General features: G+C 42.0%; 1 protein-coding gene across 3 annotated transcripts in view; it reads left to right on the top strand.

Annotated features, from left to right (window-relative positions):
- LOC118357496 (1-phosphatidylinositol 4,5-bisphosphate phosphodiesterase epsilon-1-like) overlaps positions 1–27,590 on the top strand; it is an 87,241-nt gene that overhangs the window by 25,388 nt on the left and 34,263 nt on the right. For all 3 annotated transcript variants that reach the window (XM_035734645.2, XM_052478275.1, XM_035734644.2), the window contains exons 3-10: positions 3,973–4,234; positions 12,334–12,638; positions 18,908–19,053; positions 20,111–20,351; positions 20,766–20,962; positions 24,740–25,352; positions 25,613–25,753; positions 25,866–25,983. In XM_035734645.2, coding sequence (XP_035590538.1) covers positions 3,973–4,234; positions 12,334–12,638; positions 18,908–19,053; positions 20,111–20,351; positions 20,766–20,962; positions 24,740–25,352; positions 25,613–25,753; positions 25,866–25,983 — 2,023 coding nt within the window. The remainder of the gene's footprint in view (positions 1–3,972; positions 4,235–12,333; positions 12,639–18,907; positions 19,054–20,110; positions 20,352–20,765; positions 20,963–24,739; positions 25,353–25,612; positions 25,754–25,865; positions 25,984–27,590) is intronic.

Raw genomic sequence — 27,590 nt, 5'->3', positions numbered from 1 at the left:
TTTTCACTCAGACCACTCCGACAGTCCTAGCAAATATTTGGAGGAGCATTTGCTCTTTGCTAAGAAGCTATTTTTGATTCTGTTATATTTTAATTGAAAACAATAACTTAATTGTTAGACAAATGATTTGATATTGAGAAACGGCTGCATTGGACCTGTAAGTCGCCTCGCTCACGCATTCTCACAACATGCACACACGCCAATGAAGCCTGAACTTGTTCAAACGTGTACAGTTTTTAATAGGAGCAGTGGTGTAAAGTACTTAAATGATTTTTTAACTTATCTTTATTTATATTTTTTACTACTTTTACTCCACTACATTCCTAAAGGAAATAATGTACTTTTTTTCTTTTTACTGCATACATTTTCCCTGACACTCAGAAGTAGTCGTTACATTTTGAATGAAGAAGAAGAAGAAGAAGAAGAAGAAGAATGAATGCTAAGCAGGACATAAAATTGTTAAATTCACACACTTATCAAGATAGCATCCCTGGTCATCCCTACTGCCTCTGATCTGGCGGATTCACTAAACACAAATGCTTTGTTTGTGAATTATGTCTAAGTGTTGGAGTGTGTCCCTGGCTATCCATTAAAAAAAGCAAAACAATAGAAGAACATTGTGCTGTCTGGTTTGCTTAATATAAGGATTTTTAAAATGTATTATTCATAGTTTTGATACTTAAGTATATTTTAGCAATTACATTTCCTTTTGGTACTTTATTTAAAACCAAATACATTTAGACTTTTACTCAAGTAGTATTTTACTGGGTGACTTCCACTTTTACTTGAGTCATTTTCTATTAAGGTATCTTTACCTTTACTCAAGTATGACAATAGGGTATTTTTTCCATCACTGGGTAGGGGAGGATTCGTAAACAGCTACTTGTGAAATTCAACGGGGGATTATGATCTGTCCTAGAGGATCAGAGCAGTGCAAGTTTTTTTTAATGTTAATAGTTTCCAGGAGACTAAACGGTACATTCTTCTGGATCTTTCCCTGAGCCTTTTACATAGCCTAATTACCTAGTTCTGTTTTACGAAGAACGTCACTTCTTTTATCTGGAAAGATCCTTTTACCTGGATATTCAGCCTCTTTGTATTTTACTTAGCTATATTTTTATTTGTTTTCAAGCATAGGTTTACAGTAATTTATCACAGTGGAGTGGAGACGGCATTATCAGCATCATCATTATTATTGTCTACCCATTCCCCAAATACCTTGATTCAGTGTGTGTGATCTCCGACATTAGTGGGGTCTGGGTCACGGCATGTCCAGCCACCGTACCCCTCTCTCAACCACTGTGGAGTGTCAGTACTACATGTCTGTGCTATGTGTAGTCAATCAGTATTATGGTATTGGTGAAGTAAATATGGTGGCTATCAGCTTCTCCAAACAGCATGAATTGCTGTTTTCAGTAGGCCCAAGCCAGCTCTGCTTCCCAGGATAAGAGGACGAGGCCTTGCCATTAAAATATTTAGTTAATGCTGGAAAAGGTCTAGACATCCAGTGAAGGAAATACAAACATGACCTTGTGAAGACACCGGAAGAGCGGTGGACAGGAGTTTGGGAGAGGCTCTCTGTCACCCTGAAAGACAATATAAAATAGGCTTGTCAGTTATTGACTTTGACTAGAGTGGATGACTGCACGCCGTTCTCTCAGATTGTTCTCATGTTCTAACCGCTTTCGTAGGAGAAGGACATACTCGTCTGTACTTAGGTCGCTGGATCGGTTGGTTTACACTGTCTGGATGGAGAACTTATTTATCTTTATGCTGAGGTACTGTACCTGACTAGCTGTAGTATAGAGCAGACTGACGCTGTAATATAGACCAGGTTGTCTCTATACTGTAACCGAGAGGGTCATTCTTGAGGGCGGTCTGGTCTGCATGGGGTGACATGGGGACCCTGTCACTTGGTACTGGAGCATACGAGGTGCTGCCTTTCTAACCCTTTAAAGAGTTATTTGGTATGAGATCTGGCACTAGAGAGTCCAATAGTGTCTGTTCCAACCCCTGTGGATTTAGCTGGGATGTATCTGCCTAACTGGATCATGACTGGCTATTTTATGCAGTAGAAACTTTCTTATTGATTTTTTTTGGCATTAACCTTTTGGGCTCAAGTGTGTGTGTGTGTGTGTGTGTGTGTGTGTTTGGACATTGTTCAGAAAAATAAGTGGCATTTATTGGGCTTCTGCTGTCTGTCCTGCACAGCTTTATCGTAGCTGGTTGATATTACTACATATGCTGTAAAAGAGTTGTCTAACACGAGGCAGTGGACAACCCACTGCCTATAGTTGCAGTTGGTTGGTTTTCTTGCATGTATCTGCTTATGCAATGCAGGCCACAAAGTCACAGCAGCTTTGCAACTAGCCAATTCTGTGACTGGCTGCTTTAGCCTAATTGTGTGTAGCCTGGTAGATTTCTGGCTGGTGGCTGCCGGGTCATGGCTTCTGGCCTGCTTTTATCATAAAACAGGACGTTTTTGCCCTTTTTCTTTCAACATCGGGGCTTTCTGTTAGTCAGACAGGTTCAAATGCTATTTGAAATCTTTCAAATACTTGAGCGTTGGTTTTAGGGGCACAGTGTGCACATTTGGGGCTATTCTATTGGTTCCATTGCAAGAGGCAAGATCAATAAAGTACAGCTAATGTGTCTTTTATGATTTTAAATCCTATTTGAACCCAGGTCTGGTTAAAAAGGACAAGAGACTAACCAGACATGATTTATTACATATAAAGTGTCACACTGTAGCCCCTGACCATCAGAGTTGTCCTTGTATTCTTGAACAGTTCAGACAACTGTGTATTTATGTATAAGCTGTGATATGTAGTTTTCTGTGGCAATGAAATAGAGGCAGAAATGAGAAGCAGCTAATTGACTTGCTAAGTATTAAAGAGTAGCGGTCCCCAATTGCATTCAGCCGCGGGCCAATAGTGTTTGACAAAAACAGCATAATTTCCAACCTTAATTACATTAGGATACGATCACATATGCCTCCATTTATGTATGGGAATACTTTGGAACATTTTTCTAAATTCAAATCACTTTCAGCTGATTTTCTTAGTGATTTTTAGACTTACGTCCAACAATTTTGCTCATACAAATTTGGGTGCCAAATAAAATCACCGGGCCTCCTATTGGGGAACCCTGTTATAGAGGGTCTTCTTATCCTGGTTGATGTGGCTTTAACGAGGCAAGGATGGTGTTATTGGAGTAATGATATTGAAACATGATCTACCTGATGATTTCAGGATTTCTATTGTGAATATTTAGTCAGCCCTTGGAAGATACATTTACCATAACTGGATGAGTCATTTCTTAATACATTCAAAACCAACATGCACTTCACAAAATCAAATGGTCTTGCTGTCTCTCCTGAGGAGATTTGAAAGTATTCAGTGCTGCTCTGACTTCAAAGGTCTGTGAACTGACCTAACAGAGCACAGTGTTCCATTCCCTTATATCATACTGTCTCCAGAGTTGACAACCTCCTAAACTGCAGTCTGGCATTGGTGCAGCTCCTGCTCAGGCACTCCATTCAAACTGTTTGATCCAGTCCATCCTTTTTCATATTGTCACCATCTGAGAGTGCTGTAGATCTTGTGAAGTATCAGGGTCATTCTGCTCAGAGGAAGGGCTAGTAAATGGTTTTCCTGAAACCGCCTGGCAGAATAGTGCTCCGGGGTTACTAATGGCAGCTGGATTCACAGAACCGTTTTCAGAGTGAGATGAAGTGCTCTTGGAAGAGACTGAAATGAATTGGGAAGAGGTGGCCGGCCTCTAAGGTCAAGCTGTTGCTTTAGACTTTTTCCTTCGATGCAAAATTGCTTTTGGACAACATTATAAAAACATCCTCTGATCTTTTCACGTTTTACATAAGATTGCCAGGATTAGATGTGTTAAAGTTAGTCACTTTAACACCTTGTTTATACCAAAGTCTCGATAAATACATTTCTTCTCTTCTGTCCACAGATCCACCATGTGTTGAGTGTTGACAACCTGGTCCACCCATGCAGGAAGCTCCTAGCCTTTGCCAGATGTGTGTGTCTTAGGGTGGAATGGCCTCCCTACCTCTGCCCGGCTCAGCCTAGGTACGGGTACCGGGCCAGCTCCCAGAAGACCTCTGTGTATGCCTGTCTGACCGGGGCCCTGCTGGAGGCCACCGCCGCCATCGGGGCCCGCAGTGCTCTGCCCAGAGTCACTGTGTGCTCCACTGGCCACTCCATGCTCAAAGGTAAGAGGGGGTGGGTTATAAAGGGCGCAGTGTGGCACAGTGCTCTAAGGCACAGCATCTCCGTGCCAGAGGCGTCACTACAGACCCTGGTTCGATTCCAGGCTGTATCACAACCGGCCGTGATTGGGAGTCCCATAGGGCAGCACACAGTTGACACCGCATTGTTAGGGTTTGTCCGGGGTAGGCCGTCATTGTAAATAAGAATTGGTTCTTAACTGACTTGCCTAGTTAATTAAAGGTTAAATCAAATTATTTATCACGTGCGCAGAATACAGCAGGTAGACCTCACTGTGAAATGCTTACTTACAAGCCCCTAACCAACAATGCAGTTCCAGAAATATAGTTAAGTAAATATTTACTAAATAAATAAGGAACTTTGAAACTCTCGATGGCCATGCAGTCGTGGGTGAACGGGGAATACAGGAGGGGACTAAGCACACACCCCTGAGGGGCACTGGTGTTGAGGATGTAAGCGAATAAAAGTTACTCCAAAATGACACACTAAATTATTTAGCTTTCATTTCTTTTGGGTAATAAATCATTTGAAACAACTAAAATGAACTGCAAATGCATTCAACAAGTGTGGAGCGTCAGAAGCTTGATATAGTCGAATACTACATTTGACTACTTTATTTATACATATCTTTAGGGGTGTCAATTGTGACCACCTCTCTTTTTTAGAAAAATAAATCAACTTGTTAAACAAAACATATTTTTCTGGGCAATTGTATTAGTATAATATAATTTCAATTTATAGCTCGCTATTTGAACGTTGCTCATCTTTATCAAGGGTGTCAATTTCGTACCCCACTGTATATCTGAAAACATTTTACAACCACCAATAAATCAATGGAACACTTATTTTCTCAGTGATTTCCCTCCACTTTTGAAATGAGTCATACTGAGCTTTTAGCTGACGTGTTTAGATACTTGACTCCCTTCATACCCTTCAGCCTTCATATGCAAACGGCTCACACAGAGAGGAGCATGGGTGAGAGGAGAGGGAGGAGTGTAGGGGCTATGTGTTTCTCTGTGTGAGTCGGGTGAGCTAGCTGGTGGTGGGGTTGTGGGCTGGCTGTGTGTGTGTGTGTGTGTGTGTGTGTGTGTGTGTGTGACCTCGGGGAGAAACGAGAGCTGGAGAGGAGCTTCCGCCCCTGGGCTTGCTTAAATGTGGACAAGTGCACGTGGCCGGTGCTGTGTGAACAACCACTTAGCTAACAGTAACGACAGGGCTGCTCCCGCCGGCCACGGCTCAGCCATGAAGCACTCCCGCAGGATGGAACTACATTGAAGACAGACGGGATTGCTTTCATCTTACGGAATTGACTATACTGCGAGTGGGTGGACTATACTGTACAGTCAGTGTGTGGAGGCTCTCGTCACTTAAGTTACCCATCTGCCTGCCCCTCCACCTTAGCAGCCTGCTCAAGTTTCTGTGAGATATCTTCAGATTCTATAGCCTGCCCCTGTGGTTTGTCACTTGCCTGTGTGACTAGTCTCCACAGGCTGATTTCTGTCTCCAGTGCTGTCACTGACTGTTGCTACTCCTGTCGGTCTGTCTGTAGCTAGTTTATCAGGATGGTTTTAAACAGTTTTCTGCAATTCTACGTGTTTTTCAATGGGACCGAAATACATTTTTGCCGTTTTAAAGCTACAGTGCCTTCAGAAAGTATTCATACCCCTTATTCCACTTTTTGTTATGTTACAGCCTGAATTCAAAATTGATTAAATAGATTTTTGTTCGCACTCATATACACAATAACCCATAATGACAAAGTGAAAACATGTTTTTTGAAATGTTTGCAAATTTATTGAAAATGAAATACAGAATAATCTCATTTACGTAAGTATTCACACCCCTGAGTCAATACATGTAAGAATTATCTTTGGCAGTGGTTATAGCTGTCAGTCTTTCTGAGTAAGTCTCTTAAGGGCATTGCACACCTGGGGCTTAATGTATCAATATTGCGTAGAAACTATTCTAAAATACTACTTACGAACTGAATTTACAATGTTCGTATGCATAGAAAACATGTGATTTTATGTATAAGCACACTGGTAGAAGATAACCATTGCTAAATACCAATTATTCTCAGTGCTCATGCGCGACCTTTGGCATTTTGCATTTTGAAACGCCCCTAATTAACCATATATGGTCAATCATCCCTTTAAAGCCTGTGGGGAATATACAGCCCTGTACCATGAAATACAACGATGCAACCCAAAAAGACACTACGATTAGTTTTCTTTTCGGAGACTGAAAAAGAGGCGCTGGTGTCAGAAATTGAGTACAACCGAAGGGTTTGGCTTCTTAGTTGTGGCTTGACCAGTAAAACTAAAAACATAGCTACAAAGAAAAGACCATTAAGACAATTAGTTGCTTTAGAAATGGCAAATATACTTCAAATGAGTAGGCAACACAGCTCCCTCCTGTAGGCATATAGGCCAACATTGCTGTTCTGCTGAATGAGCGAGTTGTGCGTACCACCTTGCCACCACATTCAGCAGCGTCTTTTGCGCGTCACATAACCGATCACCTGCACATTAAGAGTGGAAGCTTTTCTGTTCACATAGTTTAACTCGTTTTGCGATGGTGCTTTTATAGCTGTGGGTGCCGTCTATTGCTCTGTTCATATTTCGGAACGCATTGATGGCAAAGAACCCCCTCTTTACTTCAACCTGTTGTGTGATAATGTATGGAAATTGTATGTTAGTTTTGTTGCTTGCATCCAAAGAATTGGCTCATCGAGGGCTGTAAGATGCCAATCGACAAGCTCCCGCTGAAAAGTGCTGTTGCCAAAAAGCTGAGGGTGGCTAGCACTGGAATGGCACGTGTATGCTTTTTTTTAAAGGTAAATCCTTAAATCCTTGCAAAGATCCTGTAAGATTGGTTTTGGAAAACAATATCTGTACTTTCTGCAAAAAAGTCCCACCTGTCTCTAAAATACGCTCTCTGCCAACTGCAGCATGCGCCAAATCTTCCAACGGAAGAAAAAACTGTAACTAGGCAACTCCAATGTATATTTGGCCTTGTGTTTTCGGTTATTACCCTGCTGAAAGGGGAATTTGTCTCCCAGTGTCTGTTGGAAGCCGAATGATCCAGGTTTTCCTTTAGTATTTTGTCTGTGTTTAGGTCTATTCCGTTTCTTTTTATCCAAAAAAATCCTCCATAGTCCTTGCAGATGACAAGCATACCCATACCATGATCCAGCCAACGTTTTGCATTCGGGACATAGTTAATTTCTTTGCCTCATTTTTGGCTTTTTAACTTTATATCATTGTACAAAACATGCATTCTGTTTGTAGTAGACTTCATATTCACTTTGTCATTTAGGTTAGTATTGTGGAGATACATCCTCAGTTTTCTCCTATCACAGCCATTAAACTCTGTAACTCTTTAAAGTCACCATTTGCCTCATGGTGAAATCCCTGAGTGGTTTCCTTCCTCTCCAGCAACTGAGTTAGGAAGGATGCCTGTGTCTTTGTGACTGGGTGTAATTGATACACCATCCAAAGTGTAATTGATTAGTTCACCATGCTCAAAGGGATATTCAGTATCTGCTTTTTTTTTTTTTTTACCAATCTTCTAATAGGTGACCTTCCTTAACAAGGCATTTGAAAACCTCCCTCGTCTTTGTTGTTGAATCTGTTTGAAATTCACTGCTCGACTGAAGGAACCTTACGGATAATTGGATGTGTGGGGTACAGAAATGAGGTAGTCATTCAAAAAAATCCATGTTAAACACTATTATTGCACACAGAGTGAATCCATGCAACTTATTATTTGACTTGTTAAGCATGTTTTTACTCCTTTAGGCTTGCCATCAGAAAGGGGTTGAATGCTTATTGGTTCAAGACATTTCAGCTTTTCCTTTTTTTATGAGTTTGTAAACATTTAGAAAAAGGCCACTTTGACATTATGGGGTATTGTGTGTAAGCCAATGGAAGAAAAACAAAATATCTAATCCATTTTAAACTCGGGCTGTAACATAACAAAATGTGGAAAAAATTCAAGGGGTGTGAATACTTTCTGAAGGCACTGTAATTACCTGCGATTCTACACATTTTGCCATAACTCATGCCATGTTAATGATATCTGAGTGAGGGGGGCCCCTGGAGGTTAGGGCGTCTGGGCACATGCCCTGCATGCTTGGTCAGTGTTCGGCCATGGTTACTACAAGTTTAGATAGCTGGCTAGACTGGTAAATTAGCCTAAAGATTTTTTGCTGACATGGTCAATTCAGTGACTGACATAGCAAGAGACACTGCTGATGCACAACTACATTTCAAAATTGCACCTGTATCCTAATAATCTAACTCAACAGTGGGGGGGGGGGCTATAATTTCTTAATCCGGCCCTGATTGTCATCACAGCAGCGTTGAGTAACGTCAGACTTTCTGTTGAAGGTTCTGTGCTCTGCTCGGGTCAATATACTGTAAATAGCCAGGTGATTCATCATACCATGGTTCATGCTACAGTAATTGAAAGCTTCTTAGTTGGTGGCACCAACACACGATTTGGTAGCACCCACAAAAAAATTGCGGCGCACACACAATAGAAAAAATAGCCATCTTTATAAAGTCATTCAGTGTTTTTATTGAGGGTCAATAGACTTCTGATATGGCTTTCGATAAATGCATTGTTTAATCTAACCTGTTCATGCAGGAATGCATGGTTCAAGGTATTTTGATGTGTAATATAATCCATTGATTGACATGAATTGTATGTTGGCAAATAAGCATTTATTGTTATTTTATTGTTAAAATAGGGCTCCAGAATTCAGATTTTTCCTATGTTCAATAGATATAAATTTGCCTACATCTTTATGTGCACTAATATCATAGGCTAATTTATTTGGGGCTAATTCACCATCGCTAATTCTAAACTTAATATCCACTGATATTGAGCTCCGGTGCATCCTGTTTCCATTGATCATCCTTTGTTTCTACAACTTGATTGGAGTCCACCTGTGGTAAATTCAATTGATTGGACATGATTTGGAAAGGCACACACCTGTCTATATAAGGTCCCACAGTTGACAGTGCATGTCATAGCAAAACCAAGCCATGAGGTCGAAGGAATTGCCAGTAGAGCTCCGAGACCGGATTGGGTCGAGGCACAGATCTGGGGAAGGGTACCAAAAATGTCTGCAGCATTGACCATCCCCAAGAACACAGTGGCCTCCATTATTCTTAAATGGAGAAGTTTGGAACCACAACGACACTTCCTAGAGCTGGCCGCCCGGCCAAACTGAGCAATCGGGAGAAGGGCCTTGGTCAGGGAGGTGATCAAGAACTAATGGTCACTCTGACAGAGCTCCAGAGTTCCTCTGTGGAAATGGGAGAATTTTCCAGAAGGACAACCATCTCTGCAGCACTCCACCAATCAGGCCTTTATGGTGGAGTGGCCAGATGGAAGCCACTCTTCAGTAAAAGGCACATGACAGCCAGCTTGGAGTTTGCCAAAAGGTACCGAAGGACTCTCAGACCATGAGAAACAAGTTTTTTTGGTCTTATGAAACCAAGATTGAACTCTTTGGCTGAATACAAAGTGTCATGTCTGGAGGAAACCTGCCTCCATCCCTACGGTGAAGCATGGTGGTAGCAGCATCATGCTGTGGGGATTTTTTTCAGAGACCGGGACTGGGAGACTAGTCAGGATCGAGGGAAAGATGAATGGAGTGAAGTACAGAGAGCTCCTTGGCGAAAAAACCTGCTCCAAAGTGCTCAAGACCTCATACTGGGTCAAAGGTGTACCTTCCAACAGAACAATGACCCTAGGCACACAGCCAAGACAACGCAGGAGTGGCTTCAGGACAAGTCTCTGAATGTCCTTGAGTGGCCCAGCCAGAGCCCGGACTTGAACCCGTTCTAACATCTCTGAAGATTCCTTGAAATAGCTGTGCAGCGACGCTCAATGTCAAGTGGTCTGAAGACTTTCCTAATGCACTGTATATGCACATATTACCTCGACTAACCTGTATATAGCCTCGTTATTTTATTGTTATTTTAATTTTACTTTAGTTTATTTAGTATTTTTCTTAACCCTTGTTTTTCTTAACTACGTTGGTTAAGGGCTTCTAAGTAAACATTTCACTGTAAGGTCTTAACCTGTTGTATTCCGGTCATGTGACAAATAACATCAGATTTGAAAACTAATTGAACCCTTAGTGTCATAATTGACAACAATGTTTCTGACTCATATCGATGATACACACAACCAACTTTTCTGGTGTTTAAAACTGCCTAAGCGGCAATTGACCCTTAGAATTTGTGTACAGTAGGCCTAATTGTCTCACTGGAAAATACAACTATGTCCCAGAGTTAGGTGTTCAGAAGACTGAGGCAGGTTTTCCGTAAACTTTTGTACCTGGGCTTTTCTCCCTCATATGTATTGTTATTCTGACAAATTCCCCAGTCCCCGTTTCACTCTGAGTTGTATTCGATTTGAAGTTTGACATTTAGGCCAAAAACTTTTATTTGCCATTTTGTTTTGTAGCAGCCTTGTTGCAAACAGAATGGATGATTTGGAATGTTTTTTTTTTTTTAACACAGACTTTCTTTTCACTTTGTCATGCAAGACAGTAATGTGGAGTGAATATAATGTTAATCCATGCACAGTTTATCAGCTCAGCCAATGAATTCAGTGGCTTTTAAAAATTATGTTAAACCTTGTAGTGATGTCCCTGAGCAGTTTTTTTTTTCAGCTTAGTGCGGAAGGATGCCCAGATATTTGCGGTGTTTGGGTGATTTTAGATTTTATGGTTCAATTTAAACTTGATTTAACTAGGCAAGTCAGTTAACCTCGTAAGGATCAGACCCTTTAAAAAAAAAAAAAATCACCTAAAATTACATGCCCAAATCTAACTGTCTGTAGCTCAGGACCGGAAGCAAGGATATGCATATTCTTGATAACATTTGAATGGAAACACTTTGAAGTTTGTGGAAATGTGAAATGAATGTAGGAGAATATAACACATTATATGTGGTAAAAGATAATGCAAAGAAAAAAGAAAACGTTTTGTTTCTCCATCTTTGAAATGCAGGATAAAGGCCACAATGCATTATTCCAGTTTAGGCGCAGTTTAGCAGTGTATGTGCCAAGTTTTAGACTGATCCAATGAACCATTGTATTTCTGTTCAAAATGTTGTATCAAGTCTGGCCAAATGTGCCAAATTGGTTTATTAATACATTTTCAAGTTCATAACTGTGCACTCTCCTCAACAATAGCATGGTATTATTTCACTGTAACAGCTACTGTAAATTGGACATTGCAGTTAGCTTAAATTATTTTTAATCTTTCTGCACATATCAGATATGTCTATGTTCTTATTACTTACAACCTCATGCTAATCACATTCGCGCACGTTAGCTCAACCGTCCCGCAGTGGGGGACAATGACGGATTACACCGGCCAAACCCGGGCGATGCTGGGCCAATTGTGCGCTGCCCTATGTGACTCCCAATCACGGCCGGTTGTGATATCATCAGGATTCGAACCAGGGTGTCTAGGGACGCCTCCAGCACTGAGATGTAGTGCCTTGGGCTCCCTAGTGGCACAGTGGTCTAAGTGGGAACCCACCACCCAAAGAGGAATTACAATGCTGGACCATACTAAAAGGGATATTCAGTTATTCAGTGTGAACAAATTATTTCTTAATCTCCCCTGATCTACGCCTGTCTAAAAATGTATTCTAGACATGCTTTTTAAAGCTCATTGGTGTGTCTGAGGTTCAATCATTGTTTGACATTCATTGGTCCAAAGGGACCTTACAGGGAAAGTTATTCTTAAATCACAAGAACTACTACTTTTGCAAATAGATGTGTAGATCAATGGACAATGAATCACAATTGAATCATGTTTTAGATTGAAATTTAAGGCAGCAGAATGTGAACTGTGCAAGGGTAGACTTTCAGTAGGTACTATAAATGTGGGATGCTGAGGGCACTGAAGTTTAATGTCTGAACTATGGAGTTTAAGACATGTTTGTTATGAAAGACCGTGGTGTTCAGTTTTCTCACCATGTTTAATATTACCTTGGCATTGACATTGAAGTTAACATTTTTAGTTGACTATGTACATCTGTCTGTCTCTCAGAGCGTCCGATGTGCACCATGTCAGTGTCGAGCGCCCTTCCGTCCAACATCAGCAAGGAGCTGGCCGAGCTGTGCCACCTGATCCAGTTCCCCGAGGAGATTGCTCGGATCCTGACGGAGCAGGAGCGGCAGCTGTACCGACGCATCTTACCCCTGGACTACCTCTGCTTCCTCACTAGGGACCTGGGCAGCCCCGACTGTAGCAAGCACCTGCACCCCAGCCTCGAGGCCTCGCTGTCGGGTCCGGCCTTGCCCACGCAGACCCAGAGGAACTCTGTGGAGGACCTGGTCACACGATTCAATGAGGTGAGACTATTGTAGAGAGGATCTGCTAATGTTACTATGCTTTGAGTGGTCAATAACAATCCTTGTCCTAAATATCTAATGGATGGGATTCAAATAACGAAGGTCTTGATGGTTAATGAAGTTGGGTCATGTGTGTTAATGATGGGCTAGAACAAAAGCCTGCGCACATTGTTGCTCTCCGGGACCAAGATTGGTGATCACTCTTGTACTAGATTATCAAGGTTCTCACTTGACAGTAATGTTGGAGTTATAATATTTTGTAGAATTGACCACCTCGTGCTATAGTGTATCTTATTCTGACAGTTTTTCTCATACTTGTGGTGATTACACTAAACTGAGCCCTTTGAGCTACTCTACGCTGATTGATTTTGAGATTAAACAACTACGAAAAACATATCTGCCACATCGGAATGAGGTCAGTCCCAAGCACGGAGTACCGAGCGGAGAAGTGGAAATGTCATCTTTAGGTTGCATGTCTTAACATCAGCTAGATTTCATTAAGTGAACAAAGCAGAGGGAGTAAAAAATAAATTCCCCAAATGTGCATCCTGACTATTTTTGGGCATGTGGCAGAGCTCGAATCAAATGAGTGACTCTTCCCAATAGAGAACAAGTCTGACAACCTCCACAGCATGATGAGATGGACTCACTGTGTGCTGGGTTACCTGCTGTGTCCCAGTTTCCCAAACTGGAGCAGATAAACTGGGGGAAGTTATTGGATCGTTTGAGCCTGTAGTAGCTGTCTGGAGTGGTTATTTCTGACAAACACTATGCTCCTATGGTGGGTTTGTAATAACTCTCTGTCAACCTTGAATATGTAGCAAGGTTGACAATAGCACACACAACAAATGAATCAGGTTTGTAAGTACATTGTGTGTTTTTATTCACTGATCAAATGACGCCAATATGATGTACTATAAATCAAAGTGCCGCTTGGTTTTCAGTCCAGTCGATTATAGGTTGTCATTCTGATGCAACCCCTGTGTTATTATCAAAGGGACACCACATAACAGCTAGAGCCTATTTTAGATCACCACCGATCTCCCACCATTTAATACTGACTTAGCACAACTCCCATCCTCTCATCGATATCTAGAATATCAGCTGCTCTGCAAAGTATGTGCCTGCCTCTAATCTACTTGGCCTACCAGTGCTTTCATGTCCACCGCCAAAATGGTTTATAACGCTGAGAAACATAGCTGTAATGTCCGTTTGGATTCAAATAATGTACTGCAATAATGTACTGCAAACACTTGGAGAGGGAGAAGAGGAATGTTTTCGCTTCTCTATCACTTTGGTACCGTCTCTCAGTGACGGTCGTTCCTGGAAACGAGGGAGGAGGATGGATGGGTGGGTGATGTCTGTAATGGGGCTCTAACTTTATTTAGTGTCTCTGAAGTGTTTTCTCTGGAGGAAATCAAACTGCACCCCCGGTTCTCCAAACCCACAGTTTGGTACGTATTGCAGTTTTAGGGTACCGTTTCGGTACAGCCGGAAAATAAAATGCCATTGATCCAGATCTGATGCTGCGTTTGTAACTTTGTAGGAGGTGGGAATTTACCAGTTGTGAAGCCATAAATACCAGTTGGATGCGTTCATGTGATTTGGACTTGTGTCAACCATAAACTAAAAGTACAGCTGTCGTGCTTGTTAACAAATGATAGTTCAAAAAACCACAATAATAGTTTGCTTTTTATAAATGTTTAGTTGCATTTAAATGTTGCAAATGCTGTTATAGACGCCATTTCCTTAGTAGGTGACATCCGAGGTCACCATGTGGGAGAAGTGCTTGCTCAGGATGATAGATTTTCCCAATAGTACTTGTGCAAAAAACTAAGCAGAGTCATGCTCCTTTTTTCAAATCATCATTAGTCGCATCATGCAGCCTAAGAATGTATTACAAATCTAAACAAATAGTCCAACATTTGTATCACATCTAAAGTTACATAACGCTAAATTAAGCATAGGTGTACCTGTTTCTTTGTTAACTGCTCAACATAGAATAGCCGCATGTGTGCACTGCCTCAAACGTTTGGAGAAAACATTTGTTATATTTTATTCAGCTATTTTCAATTGTATTCTTCATACTGTAAAATAATGCCACGGAATTCAAAGATACTTTTGTTTGCTAAATGAACTAGTGTAGCCCACAGCCATATGGCATAGCCAGATCAGGGTCTAACATTAGGACAATGCAGAGTATGCTATTCTGTTCTTCTGAAATAGACTACCTTTTTTTCTTCATATCATGTTTCTTTAGAACTGTCTAAAATCAATAATGGATTTATTGTGATGGTGTAGGCTATATTATTTCATTATTTATTATATTAATTAATTATATATTATTTAATATACCTTTTGAAAATGTATGTGTTCCAAAGGAGCTGCTAAATGTGTTTTAACCTCTCTGGCACAAGTGGGACGGTAGCGTCCCACCTCGACAACAGCCAGTTAAATTGAAGGGCATCAAATTCCTCAAACATACAGGAATACAGGAAAACACCATTTTAAAGAAACGTCTTGTGTCCGATTTCAAAAAGGCTTTACGACAAAAGCACACCAAACGATTGTTAGGTCAGCACCTAGTCACAGAAAAACACAGCCATTTTTCCAGCCAAAGAGAGGAGTCACAAAAAGCAGAAATAGAGAGAAAATGAATCACTAACCTTTGATCCTCATCAGATGACACTCATAGGACTTCATGTTGCCTACAATGAGATTTTCAGGATTTTTTCCCCTCATTTTGTCTGTCATAGTTGAAGTGTACCTATGATGATGAAAATTACAGGCCTCATCTTTTTAAGTGGGAGAACTTGCACAATTGGTGGCTGACTAAATACTTTTTTGCCCCACTGTATATACAGTGGGGAGAACAAGTATTTGATACACTGCCGATTTTGCAGGTATTCCGACTTACAAAGCATGTACAGGTCTGTAATTTTTATCATAGGTACACTTCAACTGTGAGAGACGGAATCTAAAACAAAAATCCAGTAAATCACATTGTATGATTTTTAAGTAATTAATTTGCATTTTGTTGCGGGATCAAAAATATTTTTACCAGTCGGAGCTCGTTTTTTTCCCGCGTTCCCAGTTGTCTTGAACGCACTTGAGTCAGAGATTTCTGAGTTCCCTGTTTTGAACTTGGCATCAGATTGTAACTATGGTACCGAAGGGCTGCCAGCTCAGACCCTCCTTTCCAGGGGTTTTATTTTTATTTAACTTTTGTTTGCCCTCCCTTACCCATTTGTTCATAAATCCCCCATCGTAATATTTCCTGCATCATATCCCCCCTCGATGCCTTCCCCCATTTGTTTTTTTTACCCCAAATGGAATTGAAAACCCCCCTAAAATGGTTTCATCCGTGTTTAGCTTTCATGCTGCAGTTAGGCTAGGCAGTAGGCTTGTATTTGGTGTGATGATCTGTGAGGTGATAACATTGTATTTTCCTTGTGATTTGTCAAAAACGGTTAACAACTTGTCAAGTGATTTGCTCCGGTTCTTGTATGCACTGTAACAAGTACATTGAAGATTTTAATATGCTGGAAAGTGGCTAAACTAAGTAAATATTTTTCAGGCAATGGGACAGCCATCTTTGACTTTGTATATTTGCGTCTTATAGTGAATGGCATTCTGTGATCAGGGAGTTTTTGCTTGTCTAACATAAACAAACATGGCTGCCATCATGAAGAAATTAGCTGCTGTCAGCTTAGCTGATGCACATCTCTTTTCTAAACATTATTACATTCATCCCTTGTGCTCACCAGAGATGTGGTACATTGTAAACTAGTCTAGATGTTACGTCGCTAACCCATGTTTAGTTTTTTTGTCAGCGCAGCATGTTATTTAGACTGGTTTATGGAATGAGTTTGGATGTGTTCCGTGTGACGTTTGGATGATAAAGTTTGCGTTTATCTTTTACAATAAAAGGTGGAATAAAGTTCTGAAGACTTATCTCCCGTCAGTACAAAAACATTGTTTAGATGCGTTTTGTTGCATCATACGTTCTGTTGATACTGTTCCAGTCACTTATTTGTGATGGTACGCTGCAGGGACCTCTCAACAATGATCACAAATATGTGATCGTATTCGTCAAAGGGTAAACCAATGACAGGCATTCTGCATTTAGCCACATCCTTTTTTTTTTGTTTGATGCGCAAAAACAAATAAGCCATTTTCAGTGTGTTCTATTTCTATTCAAAAACAAATAAACAAGCCATTTTCACGTTCCCGATTTACCCCATTTTTAATCAAGAAAACAAATAATCTAAATGTACACTGACCATAATCTTACCTCAGGAATCTTGACATAATGTTGTCCAGGACATAGGCTAATTATCTTGACCGCAGTAACAATAGACACCAAAATGTTCTGTCAATTCTCCAGCTCAACAATAATTCCAGCACTTTGGCTGTTGTTCAATCGCATGCAGTATCACAGCCGCTCTGTATCATTTGACTTTCATTAGGGCTGTGGTGGTTACTGTCATGCAAAAATCTGCCTGTCTCATGGTATTTGACCATTAATGAACATTTAACATGTTTAGCATCTCCAGGCCTCCATGCATACAAGCTGCTGATGTGGCCCCTTGAAACATCCTACATTTAAAGGTATATTAAATCAATATACAGTCATGGCCAAAAGTTTTGAGAATGACACATATTCATTCCACAAAGTTTGCTGCTTCTGTGTCTAGATATTTTTGTCACATGTTATGGAATAGTGAAGTATAATTACAAGCTTTTCATAAGTGTCAAAGGCTTTTATTAACAATTACATGAAGTGGATGCAAAGAGTCAATATTTGCTGTGTTGACCCTTCTTTTTCAAGACCTCTGCAATCTGTCCTGGCATGCTGTCAATTAACTTCTGGGCCACATCCTGACTGATGGCAGCCCATCCAGTTTTGGGAACTTTAGTTGTTCTAAGATTTGTATCATATTCACGTCTTAGAAATCCAGACATATATATGCTGCATGCGGGGACAGGACTCTACCCTAAATGCCTGATTGGTGGAGTGCTTTAAAGATGGGAGAACCAAACTCTGGCGCTCTATCAGAGTGACCATTGGGTTCTTGGTCACCTCCTTGACCAAGGCCCTTCTCTCCTGATTGCTCAGTTTGTATTATTTTGAATGTACCCATGTTTCCCATTGATGTCCTATACTTATTCACTTAAAGGTAAATTATTATGACTTGTAATGTAACAGCTCCAAACAGATGCTCGCTGGCACCCTAGTTTATAGAAAGACCCATAAACGTGTCAACATATTTGAGGTGTTGGCAGCTGCATAGGCTATTCTTGATGAGCATGGCGACATACTGTTTTCATTTTATCCAGAACTTTCTGTCCATCAGTTGTAATTTACTGGGAAGCCCCCCACCACTCAAATAATCTACTGGGAAGCCCCCCACCACTCGGCGTCATAGTCCTACAGAACTAGTTCCTAGCTGCGCCTCACAAAAGGACAGTTTGAAATGCGCCAATTAGGGTTTTGATTTTGTTGACGAGGTGCACGTGAGTTCTAGTTTAATGGAATAGCCTGCCATGTTTATTTACTCTAGGCATAGGACTGCAATGCAGACCTAGTGTTTTTGTTGGAAATATATTTTTATTGTAAACTACACCCCTAATCAGGGTCCTGCCTGTGGAACTGTTTATCTAACCATCATTGTTTCAGGGGGTGGTTAGCTGCAACATGACAGCTGGCAAATATTTGCGCCAACTGTTATGTCCAGGCCACGGTTTCTGCCAGCACTTCGATAAAGCCGATATATAGCTTTTGCCTTAGGCCTATTATTGTGTTGGATTTATGTGCCAGTGAAACAAACAAGACCTGGTGCAAACAGGAGTTTTATGACTTGTTGTGGCGCCAACTACCAGCATCTTTTTGTATTTGGTTGGAGATGGTGACAGCGAAACCTGGGTTGAATTTAGGCTTATTTCCATTTCAATGAGTTCACCTTGGTTCATCATAAATCATGCTGTGTAGAACATTAACCTGCGCAGTGAGAAACACTAGTCCTCATCCTTGGTCTTTCACTCTAGGGTTATGTCCAAAATGGCTGCTTATTCCCCATATAGTGCACTACATTAGACTAGAGCCCTATGGACCCTAATAAAGGTAGTGCACTATGTAGGGACTTGAAGTGCAGCCTGGCTTTTACAGATCATTGGCAGGTCATGAAGTAGTCTGTTTTAACACCGAGGTGCTCCAGAGGTGAGCTTGTGGGGTCCATGTTCTAACTGAGATTTGCTGCATCTAATAGGTGAGCTTGTGGGTGACCTGGTTAATCCTGACTGCGGGTACCATGGAGAAGAAGAGAGAGATGTTCTCCTACCTGGTCCATGGAGCCAAGTGCTGCTGGAACATGGGCAACTACAACGCTGTCATGGAGTTCCTGGCTGGATTACGGTATTTATGACTGACAACACTATAGTACAAATACATTTATTACACATCTAGCTTAGTCTTCCTACATTATCTGTAAATTGTCATATTCAGAACGCAGCTATTGAAAGTCTTTCTGGATAAGTGTCTTCTACAATGTACAAAAACAATGTAGTTAACTTCTTTGGTACTGGGGGGCAGTATTGAGTACCTTGGATAAGGTAAGGTGCCCAGAGTAAACTGCCTGCTACTCAGGCCCAAAAGCTTGAATATGCATATTATTAGTCTATTTAGATAGAAAACACTGAAGTTTCTAAAACTGTTTGAATGATGTCTGTGAGTATAACAGAACTCATATGGCAGGAAAAAACCTGAGAAAAAATACAACCAGGAAGTGGGAAATCTGAGGTTTGTAGTTTTTGTCTATCAAGTATACATGGGGTCATATTGCACTTCCTAACGCTTCCACTAGATGTCAACAGTTTTTAGAACCTTGTTTCAGGCTTCAACTGGGAAGGGGGAGAGAATGAGAGCTGTTTGAGTCAGGTGTCTTGCAGAATGCCATGAGCTAAATTATGCGCGCGGCCGTGAGCGGTAGCTGCATTCAGACCGACGGAATTGTCCGGTTGACATTAGGGAAGATTTATTATAAAAAAAACATCCTAAAGATTGATTCTATACATCGTTTGACATGTTTCTACGAACTGTAATAAAACTTTTTGGACTTTTCGTCTGGACTTGCCGCGCCTCGTGAGTTTGGATTTTTGAACTAAACGCGTGAACAAAAAGGAGGTATTTGGACATAAATTATGGACTTTATTGAACAAATCAAACATTTATTGTGGAACTGGGATTCCTGGGAGTGCATTCCGATGAAGATCATCAAAGGTAAGTGAATATTTACAACGCTATTTCTGAGTTTTGTGACACATCTCCTTGGTTGGAAAATGGCTGTGTTTTTCTGTGGCTAGCTGCTGACTTAAAATAATTAGCAATTTCACTGGCAATTTCACTAGCGTCCCACATATCCCAGAGAATTTAAGATGTGGTTAGATCAATATGGAATTATTCTCTGCTCCAGGTCTCGTAAAGTGCTGAAGATGTGGCAGTTCATGGACCAGTCAGACATTGAGACCATGCGCAGCCTGAAAGATGCCATGGCGCAGCACAAGTCTTTGTCCGAGTACAGGAAGGTGGCACTTAACATCCCAGGGTGCAAGGTGGTGCCCTTCTGTGGCGTCTTCCTCAAAGAGCTGAGTGACGCGTTGGATGGAGCAGCCAGCATTATGAGCCTGCGCCACTCACCGCATGACTTGCCAGAGGTAAAGTGGGCCAGGCCCAGGCTTGCATGCCAGGCTTGTAGCAGAGTGGCTGAATAAAGCTAGGTGTACTGACAACACCTGCTATCACCCTAAAGCTTTGAACACCGCTTTGATGGCTCTTCCGGATCCTGTTTTCGCTTTGTCATTGATTTAGTGTGTGTGTGTGTGTGTGTGTGTGTGTGTGTGTGTGTGTGTGTGTGTGTGTGTTGATAAAAACATTTAATCAATTTTAGAATAAGGCTATAACGTAACAATGTGAAAAAAGGTATAGGGGTCTCAATACTTTGATGGCTTTTCCGAAACAAGCAGTTTGACTATATAAACAGTTTGGCTATGTACATTTCATTGCTGTTATACCTGTGAAGTAACAGTTATTACTACAGTAACAGGTTCACTGTGTTTCTCTTTGTGTAGTTTGTGACGGACTACCGCGGGCAGGAGCACTTCCTGCAGAGGGCGGGGCCAGACGGACTGCACAGCCACGTGAAGGAGGCCACGGTCAGTAACATCCTGCAGATCATCCGCTCCTGCAACCGCAGTCTGGAGACAGAGAAAGGGGGCCACCACAAAGGCTTCACCTCTCACAGGAACTATTTCATGGACAGGAACCAGTAAGTGACCAGGATCAGGAAGTCTCTGATCCCCAAATCCTAACCTTAACCTGTAGGGGGAAAACACGAAACTGACCTAAGATCTGGGCTAATCCTAAAGTGTCAGGAAGAATATTGAGTCCATCCATTCCTCTCGCCATTATACTGTGATGACCTTCATCTAGTCTAGTCTTTCCCTCTACTTGACGACACCACTCTACTGGATACCACTCTACTTGCCAGCAGCATACCACCCTGCATACCACTGCTGGCTTGCTTCTGAAGCTACGCAGGGTTGGTCCTGGTCAGTTCCTGGATGGGAGACCAGATGCTGCTGGAAGTGGTGTTGGAGGGCCAGTAGGAGGCACTCTCTCCTCTGGCCTAAAAAAATATCCCAATGCCTCAGGGCAGTGCCCCAGACCATCTTTCGGATGGGACGTTAAACGGGTGTCCTGACTCTCTGAGGTCATTAAAGATCCCATGGCACTTATCGTACGAGTAGGAGTGTTAACCCTGGTGTCCTGGCTAAATTCCCAATCTGTCCCTCAAACCATCACGGTCACCTAATAATCCCCAGTTTACAATTGGCTCATTAATCCCCCTCCTCTCCCCTGTAACTATTCCCCAGGTCTTTGCTGCAAATGAAAATGTGTTCTCAGTCAATTTACCTGGTAAAATAACAGATAAATAAAATTGATAAAATATCTAATGTCAGGTTATCTGGGGACTGTGAGTGTTTATAATGTGAATTCTTTGAGTCAATTTAAATAAGTTCATTAGGCTCTAATGTATGGATTTCGCATGACTGGGAATACAGATATGCATCTTTTTTTAAGGTAAGTGTAAGGATCAGAAAACCGGTGTGACCAACGTTTGCCTCATGCAGCGTGACACATCTCCTTCGTATATAATTGATCAGTCTGTTGATTGTGGCCTGTGGAATGTTGTCCCATTTCTCTTCAATGGCTGTGCGAAGTTGCTGGATATTGTCGGACACTGGAAAACGCTGTCGTTAAACAACAATCCAGAGCATTCCAACGTGCTCAATGGGTGACATGTCTGGTGAGTATGCAGGCCATTTGAAGAACTGGGACATTTTCCGCGTCCAGGAATTATGTACAGATCTTTGCGACATGGGGCCATGCATTATCATGCTGAAACATGAGTTGATTGGGGAGGATGACTGGCACAACAATGGGCCTCAGGATTTCTTAAATTCTTAAATTTCTTATTAAAATTGCCATCGATAAAATGCAGTTGTATTCATTGTTTGTAGCTTATGCCTACCCATACTGTAACCCCACCGCCACCATGGAGCTTTCTGTTCACAACGTTGACATCAGGAAACCACTTGACCACACAATGCCATACACGTGGTCTGAGGTTGTAAGACCGGTTGGAAGTACTGCCAAATTCTCTAAAACGATGTTGGAGGCAGCTTATGGTACAGAAAGTACCATGAAATTCTCTGGCAACAGGTCTGGTGGATATACCTGCAGTCAGCATGCCAATTACAGTCTCCCTCAAATCTTGAGGCATCTGTGGCATTTTGTTGTGTGACAAAATGGCACATTTTAGTGGCCTTTTATTGTCCCCAGCACAAGGTGCACCTGTGTAATGATTGTGCTGTTTAATCAGATTATTGATATGCAACACCTGTCAGGAGGATGGATTATTTTGACAAAGGAGATATGCTCACTAACAGGGATGTAAACAAATTTGTGCACACAATTTGAAAGAAATAAGCTTTTTGTGCGTATGGAGAATATCGGTTTCAGCTCATGAAACATGGGACCAAAGCTTTACATGTTGCGTTTACAGTACATTCAGAAAGTATTCAGACCCGTTGAGTTTTTCCACATTTTGTTGTTACACACAATACCCATAATGACAAAGCGAAAATACGTTTTCAGATTGTTTTGCAAATGTATTAAAAATAAAAAAACTAATACCTAATTTACATAAGTATTAAGACCCTTTGCTATGATTCAAAATTGAGCTCAGGTGCATCCTGTTTCCATTGATCATCCTTGATGTTTCTACAACTTGATTGGACATGATTTGGAAAGGCACACACCTGTCTAAATAAGGTCCTGCAGTTGACAGTGCATGTCGGAGCAAAAACCAAACCATGAGGTCGAAGGACTTGTCCGTAGAGCTCCGAGACAGGATTGTGTCGAGGCACAGATCTGGGGAAGGGTACCAAAACATGTATGAAGCATTGAAGGTCCCCAAGAACACAGTGGCCTCCATCATTCATAAATGGAAGAAGTTTGGAACCACCAAGACTCTTCCAAGAGCTGACCACTCGGTAAAGTGAGCAAGAAGGCCTTGGTCAGGGAGGTGACCAAGAACCCGATGGTCACTCTGACCTGATGGTCACTCCAGAGATCATCTCTGGAGATACGAGAAACTTCCAAGAGGACAAACATCTCTGCAGTACTCCACCAATCAGGCCTTTATGGTAGAGTGGCCAGACGGAAGCCACTCCTCAGTAAGACACATGACAACCCGCTTGGAGTTTACGAAATGGCACCTAAGGACTCAGGATCAAGGGAAAGATGAATGGAGCAAAGTACAGTGATCCTTGATGAAAACCTGTTCGAGTGCTCAGGACCTCAGACTGGGTCAAAGGCTCAACAACCCTAAACACACAGCCAAGACAATGCAGAAGTGGCTTCGGGGCAAGTCTTTGAATGTCCTTGAGTGGCCCAGCCAGAGCCCGGACTTGAATCCGATCGAACATCTCTGGAGAGACCTGAGAATATCTGTGCTGCGATGCTCCACATCCAACCTGAAAGAGCTTTGGAGGATTTGCGGAGAAGAATGTGAGAAACTCCCCAAATACAGTTGTGCCAAGCTTGTGGCATCATACCCAAGAAGACCTGAGGCTGTAATCTCTGCCAAAGGTACAGGTGTGCCAAGCTTGAGTAAAGGGTCTGAATACTTATGTAATTGTGATATTTCTGTGTTTAATTCTCCTAAATGTTCAAACATTTCTAAACCTGTTTTTGCTTTGTCATCGTGGGGTATTGTGTGTAGATTGAGTGGGGGAAACAGTTTAATCCATTTTAGAGTAAGGCTGTAAAAGTCAAGTGGTCTGAATACTTTCCGAATGCACTGTATATTTTTGTTCAGTGTAATTTCCTGACCCTGACCCGGTTTGTCCTCTGGGTGGAAAAGGCCTCTGATTTATGACTCCAGGGGGCCTCTGGATCCAGAATGGATTTCTGTGGAAGTTCTCAACAAGGCTGATTGGAGGGAAGATGAGGGCGAATGTGACAGCCGTCATCCTTCTTTTACTCTTCTGTTTTACTATTTGTAGCTAGACACTCCCGGACTTTTTCTCTCTGTTCTTCCTCCCGCCACCGTAGCTCTTTCAGGAGCAGGTCTGATTCGAACCATGTCTTGTAAGGTATTAGACTGCCGTTTTTTTTAGAGGTTTCCCACTAACTGACTTTACTTTAATTGTATGAGTGGAATTTGCTATTACAATTGCATGGTGCTTTTTTATGCTTGTTCAACTGTGCTAAATGTTTTAAATACAGTTGAACTGTTTTGAGACTGTTACATTCAATGGATTTGCTATCCTCAAAGTGATATTCTTTAGGGAGATAATATGGCTGGGATGTGTTACACTCATTGAATAGAAGGTGGTGATGAGACAATTTCCTCTATGTCCTAGAGAAGAGACAGAAGATTGAAGTGTTGACAACTATTAACTCTTCTACAAATATCTATTGTTTTATGTTCTGCTTCTCTATTTCACGTCCTCCCAATTCTTCATCCTCCCATCAGGTTTGTGGAGGGCGACCTCTCTGAGCAGGCTAAAGAGGTGGCATTCCAGGGCACCGAGGAGACCCACCGGGCCTTTAGCCACGGCACAGAGCTCATCCCCTGGTACGTGCTCTCCCTCCAGCCTGACGTCCACCAGTTCCTCCTGCAGGGATCCACCGTCATCCACTACGACCAGGAGAGCCACCTCACCGCACGCTGCTTTCTCCGCCTTCAGCCCGACAACTGCTTTCTGACCTGGGCTAATCCCCAGAGCGGCAGCCCCCCCACAGATCCCCCAGGCCTGGGTCAACCCGTTGTGAGCGGCCTGGCGGAGGGCCTGCTGGACATCTCTGTGGTCAAGGCTGTGTTCATGGGCCACCAGGGGGTGGACATGTTCACTGTGTGTCTGCAGAACAAGCTGTGTAACACCATGAGGGCCGAGGAGAATGGGGTCAGTCTGCTCTACGGGCTCCATACTACAGACAACAGGCTACTGCACTTTGTGGCCCCCAGGCACACAGCCAGCATACTGTATGAGGGCCTGGTGGAGCTGGTCAACACCATGAGGAAGCTGAAGAAGTTCCCAGATAAGAGGCTGCACTGGCTCAGGAGGCAGTACATCCACCTCTATTGGGTAAAAAACAAATTAATTTAGATTGTAGTGGATAATATGGAATGGCAAGTATATTGACTCAGTCTAGAATATACAAGTATGTAGAATTAATTTGTTTTGTCTAATGTCCTGTGAATCAATACTCAAAAGGGAAACAGTGTGCCTCTAACATGAGCACAGATGCAAGGAAGATAATTTTGACTCACTTAATGCCAATAAGCCTTGAGTGAGCAATCTCCTCACTGCTGTGTGGTGTGTTTGTTGTCTCCCATCCACAATAGGAGGAGGGCAGGTTTGAGGGTCCCACCCTAGCTCAGGCCATCAAGCTGTTTGGGGGGCGGTGCTGGAACATGGGCACAGAGAAGCCCAGCACACAGAAGAACAGCTCCACCACCAAGAAGAAGAAGAATGCTCTCGTCAGGGTTAGGAGAAATATATATTTTTAAATAGTCTTAGTTTGAGGAATATAGTCTTACATTTTTCTAAGTTTATGAAGATTGGTGTCATTGACAGTGTGTTTCATAAATCACACAGAAATACAGCGGGGACGCTACCGATGACGAGACGAGCCAACGTAAAACCAAGAGCTGCAAGGACACCCTGTGCAGAAACGGGCCGGAGCTATATGACAGCGTGCACCAGGAAGAGTTAGGTAACCTGTCTATTAGTATTTTATTAGGATCCCCATTAGCTGTTTCCAAGACAGCATGTTCTGGACTTGGGGCTGTGAAGAGACCCCTGGTGGCATGTCATGTACTTATTGAACAGACAGTTTGGCTGTTTCAATACGTCGATATCGCTAACAAAGACCAAGGCCCTATACTACTAATGTAGTTTGAGGAGTTAGCGAGGTAACTTTGGTCAACTCTGAGGTCAACTTGGGATAACCAGTACCACGGAAGTGGCTAAAGTTTTAGCCAGGTACATTTCTATGGCAGCGGATCCTTCAGATCTAACCTGCTCCGTGGCAGGCTACCTTCGGGGCTAACTATTGCCTGCAATGTATTTTTTATTTAACCTTTATTTAACTAGCAAGTCAGTTAAGAATAAATTCTTATTCACAATGGCGGCCTACCCTAGCCAAACCCGGACAACGCTGGGCCGCCCTATGAGACTCCCAATCACGGCCGGTTGTGATACAGCCTGGAATCAAACCAGGGTCTGTAGTGACTCCTCTAGCACTAAGATGCAGTGCCTTAGATCGCTGCGCCACTCGGGAAGCCCAACGTTGAATCTATGTCGGGCAGAAATTAGCGTTTTGAATCAGGAAAGTTTACCCTCACGACCTCTACAAGCCAGAATGTTGAATAAAATGATTTTTTAACATACTTTACCGGTTGGCCCTTTTGGTGGTAGGAATGTGAGACAATATATCTACAGGAAAGTATCATTACATTAACACTGGAAATGCATTCAGATTTCTAGCAACTCAAGCAAATGGTTTTTTTATACCTAAAATTCCAAATCAAATAGCTAAATGATCCTTGGTATGACCATCTTAAAACAATTCCAAAAATCAGTTTAGTAGAACCCACACCCGTGCTGCTCTGATCTGGGCACCAACTTTAATTTGCTAATGTTGTTCTTTGCAGCACTTGATTAAAGAACTGGGCAGCAGTCTAGAAGTAATTCAACGAGGGCCTGTAGAACGTGTTTGGTCGATTGTGATGTAAAGAAAGCACCGCAGTGCTTTATCAAGTACCGACCTTTCCCCATCCTGGCATCCGTTGAATCAATATGTTTTGACCATGTCAGTTTACAATCTAGGTTTACATCAAGCAGTTTAGTCTCAACTTGCACAATTGCCACATTCATCACTAGATTTAGATTAGGTTTATTACACCATATCTCACAATTATTCAGAGACATCTATAAGTCTATGCTAGGTAAAGCTCTGCCTTATCTCAGTTCACTGGTCACGATAACACCCACCCGTAGCACACATTCCAGCAGGTATATCTCACTGATCATCCCCTAAGCCAACACCTCATTTGGCCGCCTTTCCTTCCAGTTCTCTGCTGCCAGTGACTGGAACGAATTGCAAAAAAAAGTTGGAGACTTATTTCCCTCACCAAATTTAAACATCAACTATCTGAGCAGCTAACCAATCGCTGCAGCTGTACATAGTCCACCCAATCTATCTACCTCATCCCCATACTTTTTAAAATTGTATTTACTTTTCTGCTCTTTTGCATACCAGTATCTCTACTGGCACATCATCATCTGCTCATTTATCACTCCAGTGTTAATCTGCTAAAT

The sequence above is a fragment of the Oncorhynchus keta genome, chromosome 24 (assembly GCF_023373465.1).
Source record: "Oncorhynchus keta strain PuntledgeMale-10-30-2019 chromosome 24, Oket_V2, whole genome shotgun sequence".
Taxonomy (NCBI): Eukaryota; Metazoa; Chordata; class Actinopteri; order Salmoniformes; family Salmonidae; genus Oncorhynchus; species Oncorhynchus keta.
The sequence above is the reverse complement of the archived record's forward strand: the minus strand, read 5'-3'. Positions and strand labels throughout refer to the sequence as shown.